This window comes from Trichechus manatus, unplaced genomic scaffold, assembly GCF_000243295.1.
Source record: "Trichechus manatus latirostris isolate Lorelei unplaced genomic scaffold, TriManLat1.0 scaffold00016, whole genome shotgun sequence".
In the NCBI taxonomy this organism is placed as follows: Eukaryota; Metazoa; Chordata; class Mammalia; order Sirenia; family Trichechidae; genus Trichechus; species Trichechus manatus.
This window is the reverse complement of record NW_004443952.1, coordinates 15,889,416-15,904,578: the sequence shown is the minus strand read 5'-3', so window position 1 is coordinate 15,904,578 and position 15,163 is coordinate 15,889,416. Positions and strand designations below refer to the sequence as shown.

Genomic DNA, 15,163 nt, shown 5'->3' with positions numbered 1-15,163 from the left:
GACAGGAGATGTGGATTTCAGGTATTCCAAAGGTGTAAAGGTCCCAGTTCTCAAAGAGGTCACATTCTAAAAGTAGATGATACACAAACAAAAAGTTGCCAAATAATATGCTAAGTTTTTATTAGTAGAGCTAAACAGTAAATATCTTTGCTTGGGTGGGCCAGAGAAGGCTGGACAGAGGAAATGAAGCTTGAGTAGTTTGTAGGAATTCTGCTCAAAGTTTTAACACACTCAGATGCTAGTCAGGAAAGGACAGCCCAGTCAGAGGGAACAGCATGTGAAAAAGCCTGGAAGTTTATTAAACAGCAAGAATTGCAAGTAGTTTTTTTACTTTGGGACATAGGAGAACAGCCTGAGATGAGCTAGAGTTGTAGGTACGGGCCTGCTTTGGGAGGACCTTGAATTCAAGGAGTTTGGGCTTTATCTTGAGGGCAGGCGTGTAATATGACTAAACTGCATTTTACAAAGACCATTCTGATGGTTGTGTGCAGGGTGGAGAGTATTTTAGGAGAGTATTTTAATTAACCGGATAAGAGATCATGCAGACTTGATACAAGGTAACCAAAAAAACAAACCAGTTTCTGGGAAGTCATTTCCGACTCATGGTGATCTCAAGTGTGTCAGAGTAGCTCTGTGCTCCATGGGTTTTCAATGGCTGATTTTTGGGGAAGTAGATGGCCAGGCCTTTCTTCTGAGGTGCCTCTGGTTGGACTTGCACCTCCAGCTGTTTGCACCACCTAGGGACACCTGAGATAAGACAGGAAGGCTAATTGTCAGAACTTGGTATCTTGAATGTCTTGAATGGTATGGGAAGAGGTAGATGAAGATAACATAGGATTACTTCTACATTTCTTAGGGGATTTCATGGATGGTAGAGCCATTAATCAGAGTAGAAAATATACAGAAGGAGGCAGAGCAGAGCAGCCATAGCTCTTAACAACTGTGCCACCAGGGCTCCATCTGGAGAGTAGATAGTGGAAATGATTTTTTTTTTTAAACATGTTTTTGAGGTATCTGTGGAACATAAGTTGTTTTGTTTTCTTTCCTCCAGGAGCTTATTGAATTCTTGTCTGATTGTGATTATTAAGAATGACACAACAGAAGCATCTGAGCTTAGGAGTAAAGAGTTCTGTTTCTAATTTTGCCAGTGATTGCTTGTGAGGCCCTGGAACCATATTACTTGTTTTTCTCATCTGTAATGTTAGGAGCATGGTGATTGAAATGTACCTCTTAGGGGAGTTGTTTTAACTGATATTGAGCTAAAGAATAAATAATTGAATATTATAAGGCATTTGAAAAATTGTAGTACTTAAACATTCTGGGGGCTATAGCAACCATTTACCAAGATGAATGTTTATATACCCAAGTTAGGTTCCTGAGATCACTTATTTTGATGGCCTTTGAATAACATTGGCTGAGTTTCCTGGATTGCTTCTGGTGTGGTTTAGGTAAGCTTTTGGTTTTTCTTTCAGACTCTTCACTACCCAAATAAGGTTTTTATATGCTTTTTGCGTTTGAAGAAAAAACTTTATCTTTGTGCCAAAACATTTCATGCCAAGTATTGTTTTTACTTTCACTGTAAAGAAAAAAAAAGATACTACCTTAAAAAAGTTCACTGAAAATGTATTAGTTAAGAAATATGAAAACAAAATCAATTGTAAAATGTTCATTGTTATTGTATTGTTTTAATGTTCTCCATTGAGGCGTCTCTGTCCATCAGCCCTTTGAGCAGGAAACAGTATAAGGTTTCTTATGATTGTTAATACTCACACATTGTAAGATCTTTTTCCTTTAATCTATTTAATACAGGATCTATTTAGTACTGGCCTGTATCCCAGAATACCATCAGAGATAAGGCTATTATCCTTTCATTGAGTATTATCCTGGGAAAGTATTTATAAAATTGGACTCTGTTGTACCTGCTGACCTCCTTTTTTAAATAAAGAAAGGGTAGGATGGACATTGTGTTCACTGAATTCAGATGAAGCAGTGTGCTTGACAGCGCTGACAGAAAGTGCCTTAGTTAGGGCCTTTTATATTTGCAAATCGATTCCATCTTGGACTGAAAGAAATAAGTTGGTAATTCAGATCAGGAAGTCGATGATCACTTTGGGTGCTCTGCAGTTAGAGGCACAGTTGCTATTTTTTCACGAGCAGTTCTATAATAGGACTCCTCGTTATTTCAGGATTAATCTAAAATGTTTACTTGCTGTTGCTGTCATGATTTCTCTAAAATTGCTATAAATACGATCTAGTGGGATTACCTTCAAACATGAAAGACAATTTAAAAGAGTTAAATATTAATAATCATGCTTAACTTATTTTTTTTTAATTTAGTCATTAAAATGTAAAAGAATGGTTGAAAAAAATTTAAAACCTATTGTCCCACTGAGACTAAAGAAGTTGAAGAAGCTTGAAGAGCAGTGCCATGTAGCTTTTAAGTATCTTTTAAAAAATATTTTGTATTGTCAAATTACTTAAATTATCTTTATATAAAATAAATGTGCCATGTATTTATATAAGTATGCTGTCACGGCCCATCTATTTAAACATGTAGGAGGTTGGTTGCTGGTTTGGGACAGCATTGCTGAATTAAATGCTAGTTTGTGACTTTCTAAAAATTCTTTTGATTGATAGGACAAAATATGAATGAAATAAATTTACTTCCATTTTATTGTTCCAACAAATCAAGCTGTGTTCTTTTTTCTATAGTCCCTTCCACTTCCTTCCTGTATGCTTAGATGACTTTTCCATGATTAATTCAATGTTGAAGTCTGTTGTTTTTACTTCACATTATATTTTAAGCTTTTTTCCATAGTGATACAATGTAAAAATCTATTATTGCTGTAATACAAATGCAAAGTTATTCTTGCATTATTTATTTCTTTAATAATAAAGTATTTGGCCAAATTAGTTATCTGGTAGGAACGTAAATTAATCAAATATAAACGGTTTCCATAGTGGAGACTGGATCTCCTCAGTCAGGAATATCTGTTGTACAATGAACTTACAGTGTTCTAGTTGTTATATTACAAAATTAGCAGATCAGTAAAATAAGACTTATCAAGGATTTGGCGGACTGTATCCACCTGAGGTTTATATATTATTTGGATATGTATTAACTATATATCCAGGAAAATAGTTGTTTGCATAACCAATCTAGGGTTGAATTTAAACTGTTTTAAACTATCTGAAAACTGGGAATCACTTTTATCAATTTATCGATTTTATCCATTTGTTCAGTTCATTTCCAGTTGGAAATGTTTTTTGCCTCCTTTTAAACGAGAAAAAAGTAATATATTATCAGAATGCATATGTGCTGTATGTAGTAATTTTAAGTATTTAGTAATGGAAAGTATAGGAAGGACAGGCAGCATGTGTAGTTGCGCATGGGCTGTGTAGCCAGAGAGATCTGGGTTTTAATCCCATTCTACTACTTACTAGCTATGTGATCTTGGACAGCAAGTTATTTACTTTATCTCTTAGCCTCTGTAAATGGACTTAATAATACCTTGTAGAGTTATAGTGAATGACATAATGTGTATACATTATCTTGTATAGGGCCAGACATATGACAGACACTCCATAAAGGTGATTCTTGTACTTATTGTTGTTGTTATCCTTAATGTTATTAATTAAAATTTGTATGTAACAAATTCCTAAAGGAGAATCAGTTTTAAATGATAGATTACTGATAATATAGATCAAATTAGATTCTTACTAATTCTATAATGTTTGAAATTTATATATCTTAAGGACATATTAGCGAAGGCAATAAAATACTGAGAAGTAAAAATACAAGCTTATTCTTAGTTAATATTAAAATACAAAATAAAATTAAAATGTATCCGTTAGAGAATTTAGTCAGACTTTGTTCTGCCAGCTAATATGTAGCTTTTCTTTCAACAGGCTCAGCACTATGTAGCTACAACCTAAAGCCTTCTGAATATACTACATCTTCAAAAGCTTCTGTTCTTTGCCCCAAACTGCCAGTTCCAGCGAGGTAAATTTTATTGTAAAGTTTGTTAACCTGTGACTTTTTTATTTTCTAAGTAAATATTAAACTGTATGTGTTATTCTAAGAAAGTAGTCACTTCATAATACCGGTAGACCAGGTCCAGTACGTTTACAACAAAATTTAAAAAGTAGCAATAGAAATTATAACATGTAATTCATATCTTTAAAAAAAAAAAATCACCTAGGCAAACAACTTTTCTCATTCTCAGATATCTTAAATTTCTTTTGGGAGCTCATGTTTTATTTATTTATTTATTTTTTATGTCATAGTTTTTTAGTACTGCTGAATCGGTATAAAATCTACAACAAACTTAGAAGCTGAGTCTCACAATCTCCAAAGATTCTTTGAAGTTGATTCTAGTAATACTTACTGGGATTATTTATTAATTCACTTTGTGAGTCTAAAAAGCATTCCAGTGATGATTCTTCATAGTCTGTTTCAGTTTATATCCTTTAGGTACATTTTCTGTATCAGGCTGTTTGTCATATCTTATCCAACGTCTTATTCAACAAACATATTTATTAAGCAACTACTGTGTGTTATGAATACAAAGATGAAACAAGAAATGTTCTTTCTTTGGAAGGATTTCACAGTAACAAGTGATGCAAATTTTAAAATTATAAATAGATTTTAAAAAAGTAAATGCATTCTCAAACATTGTGTAATATATCCTCAGAATTAGGTGTATAGGATTTGGGGTATATCTGTTCTTGAGAACCTTAGCATGTATTGCTCACTGTGTATGGCCTGAGTCATCTCTCCAGGAAAACAGAGTTGAAGCCACTTCTGTTGTATCTCAGTACATTTAAGCAAGCTATTGGTAAAAAATTTTGAGAGACTCACGACTACTTTCCTTTGGATTGCTTATAGATGTAACTTGTGCTTTATTAGCTTGAATCTAAAATTTTCTGTTGAATAGGATATATCTGTTAAATTCATTTCTAGTTCCTCTAGTCTTGTCAAGCTTTTATTGAAAATCAAAACTTAAAGCGTATAGACATAAAAATAAAGGAACTATTTTAAAAGATACTAAGTTTAAGAGGGACCTACAAATTATAGCCTTAGACCTACAGGTAAGGAGAGTACGTTCATGATAATTGAGAATATTTGGGAGGCTGCGACAGTAAAGAAAAGGAAGTACTTTAGATAGTCATTGGAGAAAAATTATATAAAAACAAGAGAAGTTCTGTACCCTTATCTTACCCACTGCTGATAACCATTTTAAATGCATACTCTGAGTATAGGGTCACTCCTTCAAGCCCAAAAAATATTACCAAAAGATAACCAGAAAGCCTTCATGTAAGCATGAAGTTGTTACGATCCTGTATAATACTGAAGGTGGAGGGGTGATGGTGGTTGTGGTGGTGTGGGTGGCGGGTGGGTTGTAAACTACAGACACTCCCTGGCCTCTGACTCCTCATTGAGGACTGCCTGTTCCAGGTAATCTTGGGTGTTCCAACCTTGACTGCACACACACACGCATCTCACATATAGTGTCCTAAGAGCATTCACTTAGAGGACAAAGCATAGTATTAGGGGTGTGAGCTTTAGAGGTGGACAGATCTTCTAACAAGGTCATTTAATGACACGTGAATTCAAGATGCAGGCTGAACCAATACTATCTGAAAACTGACACCCTATACACTATGCTTAAGTATTTTACTTATTTTAGAATCTCATAATCTAAGTATCTTATCCCTTTTGTCTGAACTAAGTCTATTGGAAAGTAAAAGAGAAGGAACAGTTGATAGAAGGAAGGCAAGTTAGGACCTCATAAATATCAGTGTCATTTAGTATTTGGCAAGCAAAGTGAAAGGATCAAAGAAGAGGAATAACTTTGTTTTAATAAAAACTTTGGGCACAACCTCATTCCACACATTGTGTTAGATACCAAGTCTCCAAAGATGAGTAAGACCTGGACTCTGCCCTTAAGAAACTGGTAGTCTAGTAGGGACTATGTTTTTGGTGACTTTTTTTTTTTTTAATGCACCAAAAGACCAGCGCTAGGCAAAACTTTGATGTGGGCAAGTGGCCTTTGGTGTCTTTCACATCTCTTGCTATCCTCCTAGGGGCATCCTAATGGGGCCAAAAGAGCACGAACTTTTAGTCCAGGTAGACCTGGGGGTGAATTCTACATCTACTACTATTTGTCAGCTTGAGCAAGTCTCTTAACTTCTCTGTAAATGGAGTTTTCTCCTCTATAAAAGCGGAATAATAATACCTTTCCCATGGAATTGTTGTAAGAATTAAATTAGATAATATATGCAATTATTGTTCTTGGCACTTGGCTTAGGAAGTATTATTTCTGTCAATTTACAGAGCTTTCTCCTTTTCCCCAACATTTCTGGGTACCTAGGGACCTCCTATGGCTGAAAGCAGTGCCTGTTTAAGAGAAAAGTAGTCATAATCAAATTTGTAATAAAATACTAGTGACACATAATAGCCACACAGTTACCATTCTTACGAGCTTTTGAATTTTAAAAGCAAATGCCTAGAAAGGGCAGTATTTCACCCAAATTCATAACTCTTTGTTGGTAAAATGCTAAGCATAGTAGCAATAGGGAGAATAGCTAGCCCATATATTCACAATGTTAACCTTTACTTATAGCCAGAGAAAACAGCAAGAGCAGAAACAGATTACATGAATTAAGTTTATTCATAAAACATTTATTTGAACATCTTTAGATGTCAGAAAGAACACTAGGTGCTGGGGAATTAAGAATAATAGGGAGATGAGAAACTAACAGCCAAGAAAAAAAACATGTTATCTACTCATATTTTTTAAATGGAGAATTCAAGATAAATTAACATTTATAAATCATTTGCTATGTGCCAGCCACCATACTAAATTTTAAAGATGTATTATCTAATTTAACACTCACAATAGCCTATAATGATATTGTCCCTAATTTGTAGATGAGAAAGCAGAAGATGTTGTTAGGTGGTGTTAAGTCAGTTCCCACTCATAGCGACCCTACGTAGAACAGAAGAAACACTGCCTGGGCCTGTGCTATCATAATCGTTGCTATGTTTGAGCCCTTTGTTGCAGCCACTGTCTCTAATCCATCTCGTTGGGGATCTTTCTCTTTTCCGCTGACCCTCTACTTTACCAAGCATGATGAGAGGTTAAGTGAGTTATCCAAGGCTGCACAACTAATTGTTGGCAATCAGAATTTGAATCCAGCATCTTACAGAGTCTATACCATACTTAGTTAAAAAAAAAAAAAAAAAAAAGGTACAGATGTGAAAGAGAGAAAAGAAACGAAATGTATGAAAAGCACTCTATTGCCATTAGATTCTTGACTTATTTATTTCCTGCCCTTTGTATGGTATAGATATATTGCCAGAACCCTGTTATTATTTCTTGAATAAAACTTGTAGCTAGAAATCATTTGTGATTGCTTATTTATAACCTGAAGTTTTAGCATAATTGTGTGAGATGCAAATGCCTGCCTTCTCTTGTGAAGGTACATGGACAAAAGATATTAGATCTCATACTTTAGGGAGCTCATTAACTGTGACAGCCTGGACAGTATGTTTGCCAAGGTAAGATACAATTTTCCTTCGAATAGCTGATTTTAAAAATCTTTAAAAGACTTATTATAAATTCATTTTGTTCTTGTTGACTAATGTTTCGATAATGTGAAACAGCATCAGGCTTCTAATGGGACTACATTGACTTCTTAAAGATTCAATATTCTATGGGCTTCAAAAGGTAGAAAAGCATACCATTAATAGCATTCTTTATACTTGTCCCCTTAATTAAGACGCACAGAATGTGCTCGTTTAGGTCAGACACCAAAGTAGAAATGATCTCATCTCCTATGTTCTCAAAAGTATTATTTTTTCAAAGAGGGATATGAGATCAGCTAATTCATGTCATTTAAAACTCATCCTATCACATGGGATTTAAATAATAAAATACAAGGTAGACCATTTGAATGCATGATTACTTAGATTTTTTTAATAAGAAAATAATTCCAGTATCACAAAACCATGGCTGATTGAGCTGTTTTTGTTTGGGGAAGTGTTGATGAGAAAAGGAATGAGAAACAAGGGAATCTAGTGCTTTTTAATTTAAAGCTAAGTATTTCATTTTATTTTAGAAAATGTCCAAATATTATCTTCGCTTTTATTTGCCTGCTATTTCTGTTATTCATTACCGCTAAGAACAGATTTTGACCATCAGCTAGACTATGTAGTTAATCAGCTTGTGTTAATTTTACATCTTCTAATTTAGAGCTGTCAGTTTTTTAACTGACATAGATTGAAATGAACTGTTGTTATTTCTTTGAAGGATACTTATAAAAGTACTCTTTCTCATTTGCCAAATGTTCATAAAAACCCAAACCCTGTTGCCATCAAGTCGATTCCAACTCATAGCAACCCTATAGGACAGAGTAGAACTACCCCATAGGGTTTCCAAGGAGCGCCTGGTGGATTCAAACTGTCAACCTTTTGGTTAGCAGCCGAACTCTAAACCATTATGCCACAAGGGTTTCCATATATAATATAAAAATGACTTGGAAGGGTAAGTTCAGAGCAGCTATTACTCAGAATTTTGTCCTAATGAAAAATGAAAGATTAGAATTTTGACAGTACAATCCTTGCCTTTTTAGATCACCTTTCCTCATTCTAGGAGGCCTGGTGGCACAGTGGTTAAGCACTCAGCTGCTAAATGAACAGTCAGCTATTTAAACCCACCAGCCACTCCATGGGAGAAAGACGTGGCAGTCTGCTTCCATAAAGATTACAGCCTTGGAAACCCTGTGGGGTAGTTCTACCCTGTCCTACAGGGTCACTAAGAGTCAGAATTGACGGTGGTGGGCGGTGGATTTGTCCTCATTCTGAGTTTGAAAAGCAGAAAAACACTAAAGATCCTGTGATGCTACCTGTCTTAGTCATCTAGTGCTGCCATAACAGAAATACCACAAGTGGATGATTTTAACGAAGAGAAATTTATTTCCTCACAGTCAAAGTAGGCTAAAAGTCCAAATTCAGGGTGTTAGCTCCAGGGGAAGGCTTTCTCTCTCGGCCTTCTCATCAGTGTTCCCCCGGACTAGGAGCGTCTCTGCGCAGGGACCCTGGTCCAAACCTGGCACTACTTTCTTGATGGTATGAGGTCCCCTTGTCTCACTGCTCACTTCTGTCTTTTATATCTCAAGAGATTGCCTCAGGACACAATCCAGTCTTGTAGATCAGGTCCTGCCTTACTAACACAACTGCCACCCATCCTCCCTCATTAACATCATAGAGGCAGGATTCACAACACAGTACCAGGAATCATGGCCCAGCCAAACTGATACAGACATTTTTGGGGGGACATAATTCAAACCATGAAACTACCCCTATGTAATTTAGAATCATTGGTTTACGTGTGGGCTCTTTTTTTGTTATTTCTAAGATCTAAAGAGATTTACAGATTAATTTTACTTCTACTCTTTCAGTAACAGATGGAGAGATGGAGATAGAGAGATGATGTGACATGCAACTATGCAGTGTTAGGAGAATTACCTGGGGCATCTGACCCCACGTTCACTTTTCTGTATCACAGGCTCCACTCTCTTTTGGAAATGACATGTATATTTCTCTTTGAGTATAAAAAGTAAACCAGCTTCCTGTTAGGATATGGGCGATGTAGCTGGAATCTCCTCTGGACAGAGGATAAAGTTCACCTCCCATTATCTGACAGGAAAAACGAAACAGGAGAGAAGAAAATTGGAAGAACAGGGCCAGGAAAATTGGTGGGTATTAGAAACAAGAAAAAGGTACCAGTATCCTTAGGATGGATATATTTTATGTTCAAGGTTGGAGTCAAGAGAGTTAAAAAGAGTCTACATCTGAGATGATAGGATAATAAATAAAGAGAATGAAGGTGTAGATAATCATAGACCAGAGAGTATGTTAATTCTCAAGGTAGAGAACCAGGCTTTAGATACAAACAGTATTAGAAAGGTCCTTAGACAGGGACGTTAACCTGGCAGGGACAGTGTCTAGATAGCATCGAAAGAGAAACAGTTTGTAGGACACACCAAAGTTGTCAGTTTTAAGTTTCTGCCCCAAATCAGCCTCCATTGAGTTAGAACTCAGAGTTAATCCTTTTTGAGTCTTGTAATGTTTCTAACTAAAGCCACCCACACTTACTAGTATTCTGTAATTTATCTTTTGCTTGCTTGTAATTCAGACATTACCCAGAATACTGACTTTCTGCGATTTCTAATTAAAAATAACGAATCTGATGGCATTAACTTTCATTAACACCATTTTAGAGGTATACACAAATGCACACACAGGTACACACAAAGGCAAATCTTTTAAATGGATATTCATGTCATATTGTCACATTATCATTTTTGGATATATTTTACAGAAGCGTAGCTAAGGTAAGACTAGATCTTTAAAATTACATTATTTTATTGTTCCATGCAGTATAACAGCATGGGAGATGTTGCTTATTATTACTCCCAGTGGTGTTCATTTACTAACATTCAAGGAAAAAACTATTCTTAGTTGAAAAGAAATACTATTTTTTGAGGAAGGAAACAAGGATAGTGTTTTGCTTCAGGTCATACAGAGTTGCTTTGCTGAGTTTAGAAACCTTGGAATTTGATGTCCTACCATGTAATCTTTTCTACTAATTTGACCAAAATACAGTTGCAACCAATAATGAGAAGACAGTTATATCATTATTCAGAAATGTTAGAGCTGTGATTGATAGTCCTATAAACAGTTTTGAAAATATGGAGTTCCTGTTAGTGAGGGCTAAGTTTTAACTTAAGGCACACGTGAGTGTATATTCATACATGGACACACACATGGGATTGCTTAGAACCCAAACAAATCACCCTGAAGGCATATTCACCGTTTTTTGTTTAAAAATCTCTCATTGATGAGATGTATACTATCCTCTCAGAAGCTAAAGGACAACCATGTGATAACAAACCTGCTTTATGTCACAGTTCACATAAGTGTGTCCCTTTGCAAGAAAAAGGTATAATCAATAAAAGCCTGATATAGATGATTAAGTAATTGATCATTTTTATCTTTTTTTGACACAAATAATCTTGCAGTAATAATAACATATAAGAATAATCCAGAAACCCATGTCCCTAGCAAACCAGATATTTTTCACTTTTTTATATTCTTTTTCTGTTCTCATCATATGTATACATCTTTTTTGTGGAGATGTAGTCATCACATTAGATATAAATTTTTGTTCTTTTATTTCCTTGTACTATTATGTCATAAGTGTTTCCATATTGTTATATTAGTATTCCTGGTTATTGTTTTTAAATAGCTGCATATTAATGGTGTATGTTGATGTGTCAGCATGACTAATTTATATGAGAAGTATTAAGTTCATGCCCCAAACACCTTTATTGTAAGGTTTTGCGTGCTGTTCTGATGGAGGAAATCCTCTACTTAATGGTGATACATTTCAAGCAAAAGCATGTCTCTTTTTTGTTTTTAAATTGCTTATGGTAAAAATTCATTTTCATTTTAACGAAGTATATGTTTGTAAGTTTTGTCATCTGCCCCTTGATTGATAGATGTGTAGGCCAAGGAGTTTAAGTGTTTGGTTTTGCTTTTGGTGGTTTTGTGTGTGTATGTATGTGTGTGTGTGTTTTTCAGAAGGGGAGGGTAATGTCTTCTGTTGGAACATGCACTCCACCCTTTTGATAAAGCTTGTGGTAAGATTTGCATCACTACCCATGACAATCATCCTCATAGCATTTAGCTCACAGCTCTTAGCTCCCATAATGATGTGCGGAGGGTGGAGTGTATCGCAGCCATATTCACCTTTCATTTGTGTGTTTGATGTGGCATTTATATTAAGTAGGAGTAATTTTTTTTCTGATTTTTTTTTTCTTGTGTCACCAGTGCACCTATTCCATTCTTCCATCGCTGTGCTCCTGTGAACATTTCCTGCTATGCCAAGTTTGCAGAGGCCCTGATCACCTTTGTCAGTGACAATAGTGTCTTACACAGGCTGATTAGTGGAGTAATGACCAGCAAAGAAATTATATTGGGACTTTGCTTGTTATCACTAGGTAATTGTTTTTCTCATTATTAGCTGTTGCATAGTACTACAGTAGAAGACTGTTCTGTCTTTTAGCCACAATATGAATACAACTGGGGATACTTGAAAAATGTTTAACTTCCCAAAGTCAAAGTAACTGTTTCAGATTATATATAGTTATAAGTATGTGCATATATAAATATATATATCTGAAACTAATTCCCCTTCTTTTTCTCTCATTGGAGAAAACTGGAAAACTGGGTGTTTTTCCAAACTTTGGTTACTAAGTCTATCTATAACCACCTTTAATATGACAGCAAGAGGCTTCTTTTAATGAATCAACAGCCTTCTGCTTTTAGTTATTATCCCAAAAGAGATATTTGATTATAAAAGAGGCCACATATTCTCTTGTATATTCTCATCTAAAAACATAGATTTCTGATAGATTACTTATGAAGGGTGTACTTTTTTTTTTCATTGCTACAGTTTGTAGTATCACTGTATTGCTGGAAAATTAGGAAATCTCCACTTGTTAGCCATTGAATTTTCTGGTCAACAAATTGATAATAAAATAAAATGTCATTTTCAAGATGTAAACTCCCTATAGTATCCTAGAACTATATGTAGCCGTATCAGAATTTATAGACCTTCTGAGTTGGGAGAAGTAAACTATGCTAAAGACCAAACAACTATTTTATTATAGAAGTGAAATTAGTATTTATGCCTGTTGATAGCAATTATAGTCATTGAGAAGATACAAGTTGTGTTTCCGTCTTTCCTGTCATTAGAGAGTATTTTCTTTTTGCTTAGGTAGTACTTGACTCAATTGAAATAATGCTGTCCATATGAAAATCTATTTCTGTGATATTTGAAAGGCTCCCATCTGTTTTTGGTTCCTGTACATTTATTGCAAAAGTGAGTACCTTAATAATGTTACCTAGACACAGATCCCAGCCATTTATTTGGATTTGCAAATGACCCAAAGAAATTTGACTATTAGTCTAGCTTTTTATAAAAAAAATTACTTAGTTTCTGAAATAGTTGAATACTGTAATCAAGAAAAAAAAAAAAGAGAAATCTCAGCCTTAAAAACAGTGATAATAATGTTGTTAGGGCACTGATACTCCATTTTTTATTAGAATGGTCTCTTTTGAGACTTAAGAAGGTAATATAAACCCAAAAGATCTTTGCTCATTTGTTTGTGAAATGGGCCTTTAGATAATTAAAGATGAGCAAATTATGATTTCAGAAATGTATTTTCTCATGCAATGGATAATTCCCCCACCTCCTTTCTTTTTCTTTGAGATGTTTACTCAAGATTTTAACACAATTGGCCTTTAGCTTGGGACAGGTAATAGAGGAGTTGGCTAAATAACTCAAACTAAGTTTTGCTGTTTTGTAAGGAAGGGGTTTTCAGTCAGGAGCCCTGACCCCAATTGAGAAATGAGGTCAGCAGAATTTTGGCCTTAGTGGGTTTTAGGATATTATTCCATAGTGACAGACTATCCCTTGGTGTTTTAGAAGAGAAACAACCAGAAAAAGATAAAATGCCACCTAGCTTGTTGACTGACCATCAGAGAAGTTGCTCCTGAAATTCATAGATTACTCAAGGAAGTGTAGCACCTAATTTAATTGATATCTGTCTGCGTGTGGTATTTTTTTTGTCACCAACATGACATGTCATTATCTACACTTTGTATGTGGGCATGTGTGTTTGCATGTGAGTTCTGATGTCTTCTCGTGGTGAATCCACAACAGTCCTGTACTGTTTTTGAGTCACCATGTGCATTTGCATGTGTTCGTTTCTGTCATTTATAAACCCACACAGTTAGTTGTCTTTGGTTTTGAGTGATGCTGTTCAAGTGGCACAGTTAGCAAAGTCAAAATGCAAAAGCAACCAGTTTCTTTTCATACCTAAATTGTGGTCATGAACCAGCCAATAGCAACAAATTATTTCCCTGGGAAAAAGCAACAATTGAAAGAGTTTTTCTTTGTATTTTCCTATGTGTTCAAATAATATTCTGCATGTTCTCTATCTTCCCTGCAGTTCTATCCATGATTTTGATGGTGATAATCAGGTATATATCAAGAGTACTTGTATGGATCTTAACAATTCTGGTCATACTGGGTTCACTTGGTAAGCTGCTTATTTCTTTGTTTTTTAGTAATTAGAATTGAGAGTTAATGTTTGCTTTTAATACTGTATTTTTACGCAAATAACTCGCATCTTCTTTGTCTGTTAGCCAGTGTTCCCCCCGCACGAGGTTTTTCCATAAGCGCTGCTGTGCCAATTTTTTTTTATATGTTACTGTAAAAAAGAGATTAGCATAGGAGCTTACGAAAATACCTAGCCAGAGGAGGGCGAGGTTGGCAAACAAACATAGAAGGCATACATTATTTGTGCAAAAATATGATACTCCCTCAATTCAGAACTACTTTGATTGTTTTAAGTAATTTTCCTCTTATAAGGCCCTTGTGAATTAAGTTTTTAAAGTGTAAAAAGACTGCTAAGTAGATTAACTTGGAGTTCATTCACTGTGAGATCACTAAATCAAATAAAATGAGAAGGTCAGTGGCATTTGGAATAAAAGCTAGTGGAGATATTTTTCAAAGGAGCTGACTTATTTTTCTGTCAGTGTCAGTTCTTAGGGAAGAGTCCTAGAGAAAAGAAATAGTCAAGGCTCTGTTCTGCCTCTTTCTTGCTCTTTATTTTAACTTCATTCTTCCAGTGGTTCCTGCCTGGCAACTAAAGGGACCCTTTCCTGTAATCTTGTACTTTTTACAGCCTGAGTCACCATTCTAAAGTGTCTTTCTGGTTGAAAACTGTTCCTGGTATGATAATTGTGTGTGTGTGTGTGTGTTTGAAAATCAGTTATTTGTTATTCTATTTACATTGCATTCTGTTTGTAATGAAACCTTTTGGATTTTCTGTGTTTGTTTGTTTAAATTAATTTTTTCTTCTCAATTATAAATACGATACCTACTCATGGTAGAAAATAAAAATATAAAGAAGAAAATAAAAATGTTATTTTCACATACTGTATGTTCTCTCTAAATAATTTTGTTTACCTTTGCTTTCAAAAGTTTCATAATTTTATTACTGCCCTCTCCTCAGTTCACTGTTG

General features: G+C 35.0%; 1 protein-coding gene across 3 annotated transcripts in view; it reads left to right on the top strand.

The window, feature by feature from the left end:
* The window catches only part of SLC44A1 (solute carrier family 44 member 1), a 147,417-nt gene that overhangs the window by 103,438 nt on the left and 28,816 nt on the right, over positions 1–15,163 (top strand). For all 3 annotated transcript variants that reach the window (XM_012554372.2, XM_023727432.1, XM_023727431.1), the window contains 3 exons: positions 3,910–4,003; positions 11,900–12,069; positions 14,086–14,175. In XM_012554372.2, the coding sequence (XP_012409826.2) occupies positions 3,910–4,003; positions 11,900–12,069; positions 14,086–14,175 (354 nt within the window). The remainder of the gene's footprint in view (positions 1–3,909; positions 4,004–11,899; positions 12,070–14,085; positions 14,176–15,163) is intronic.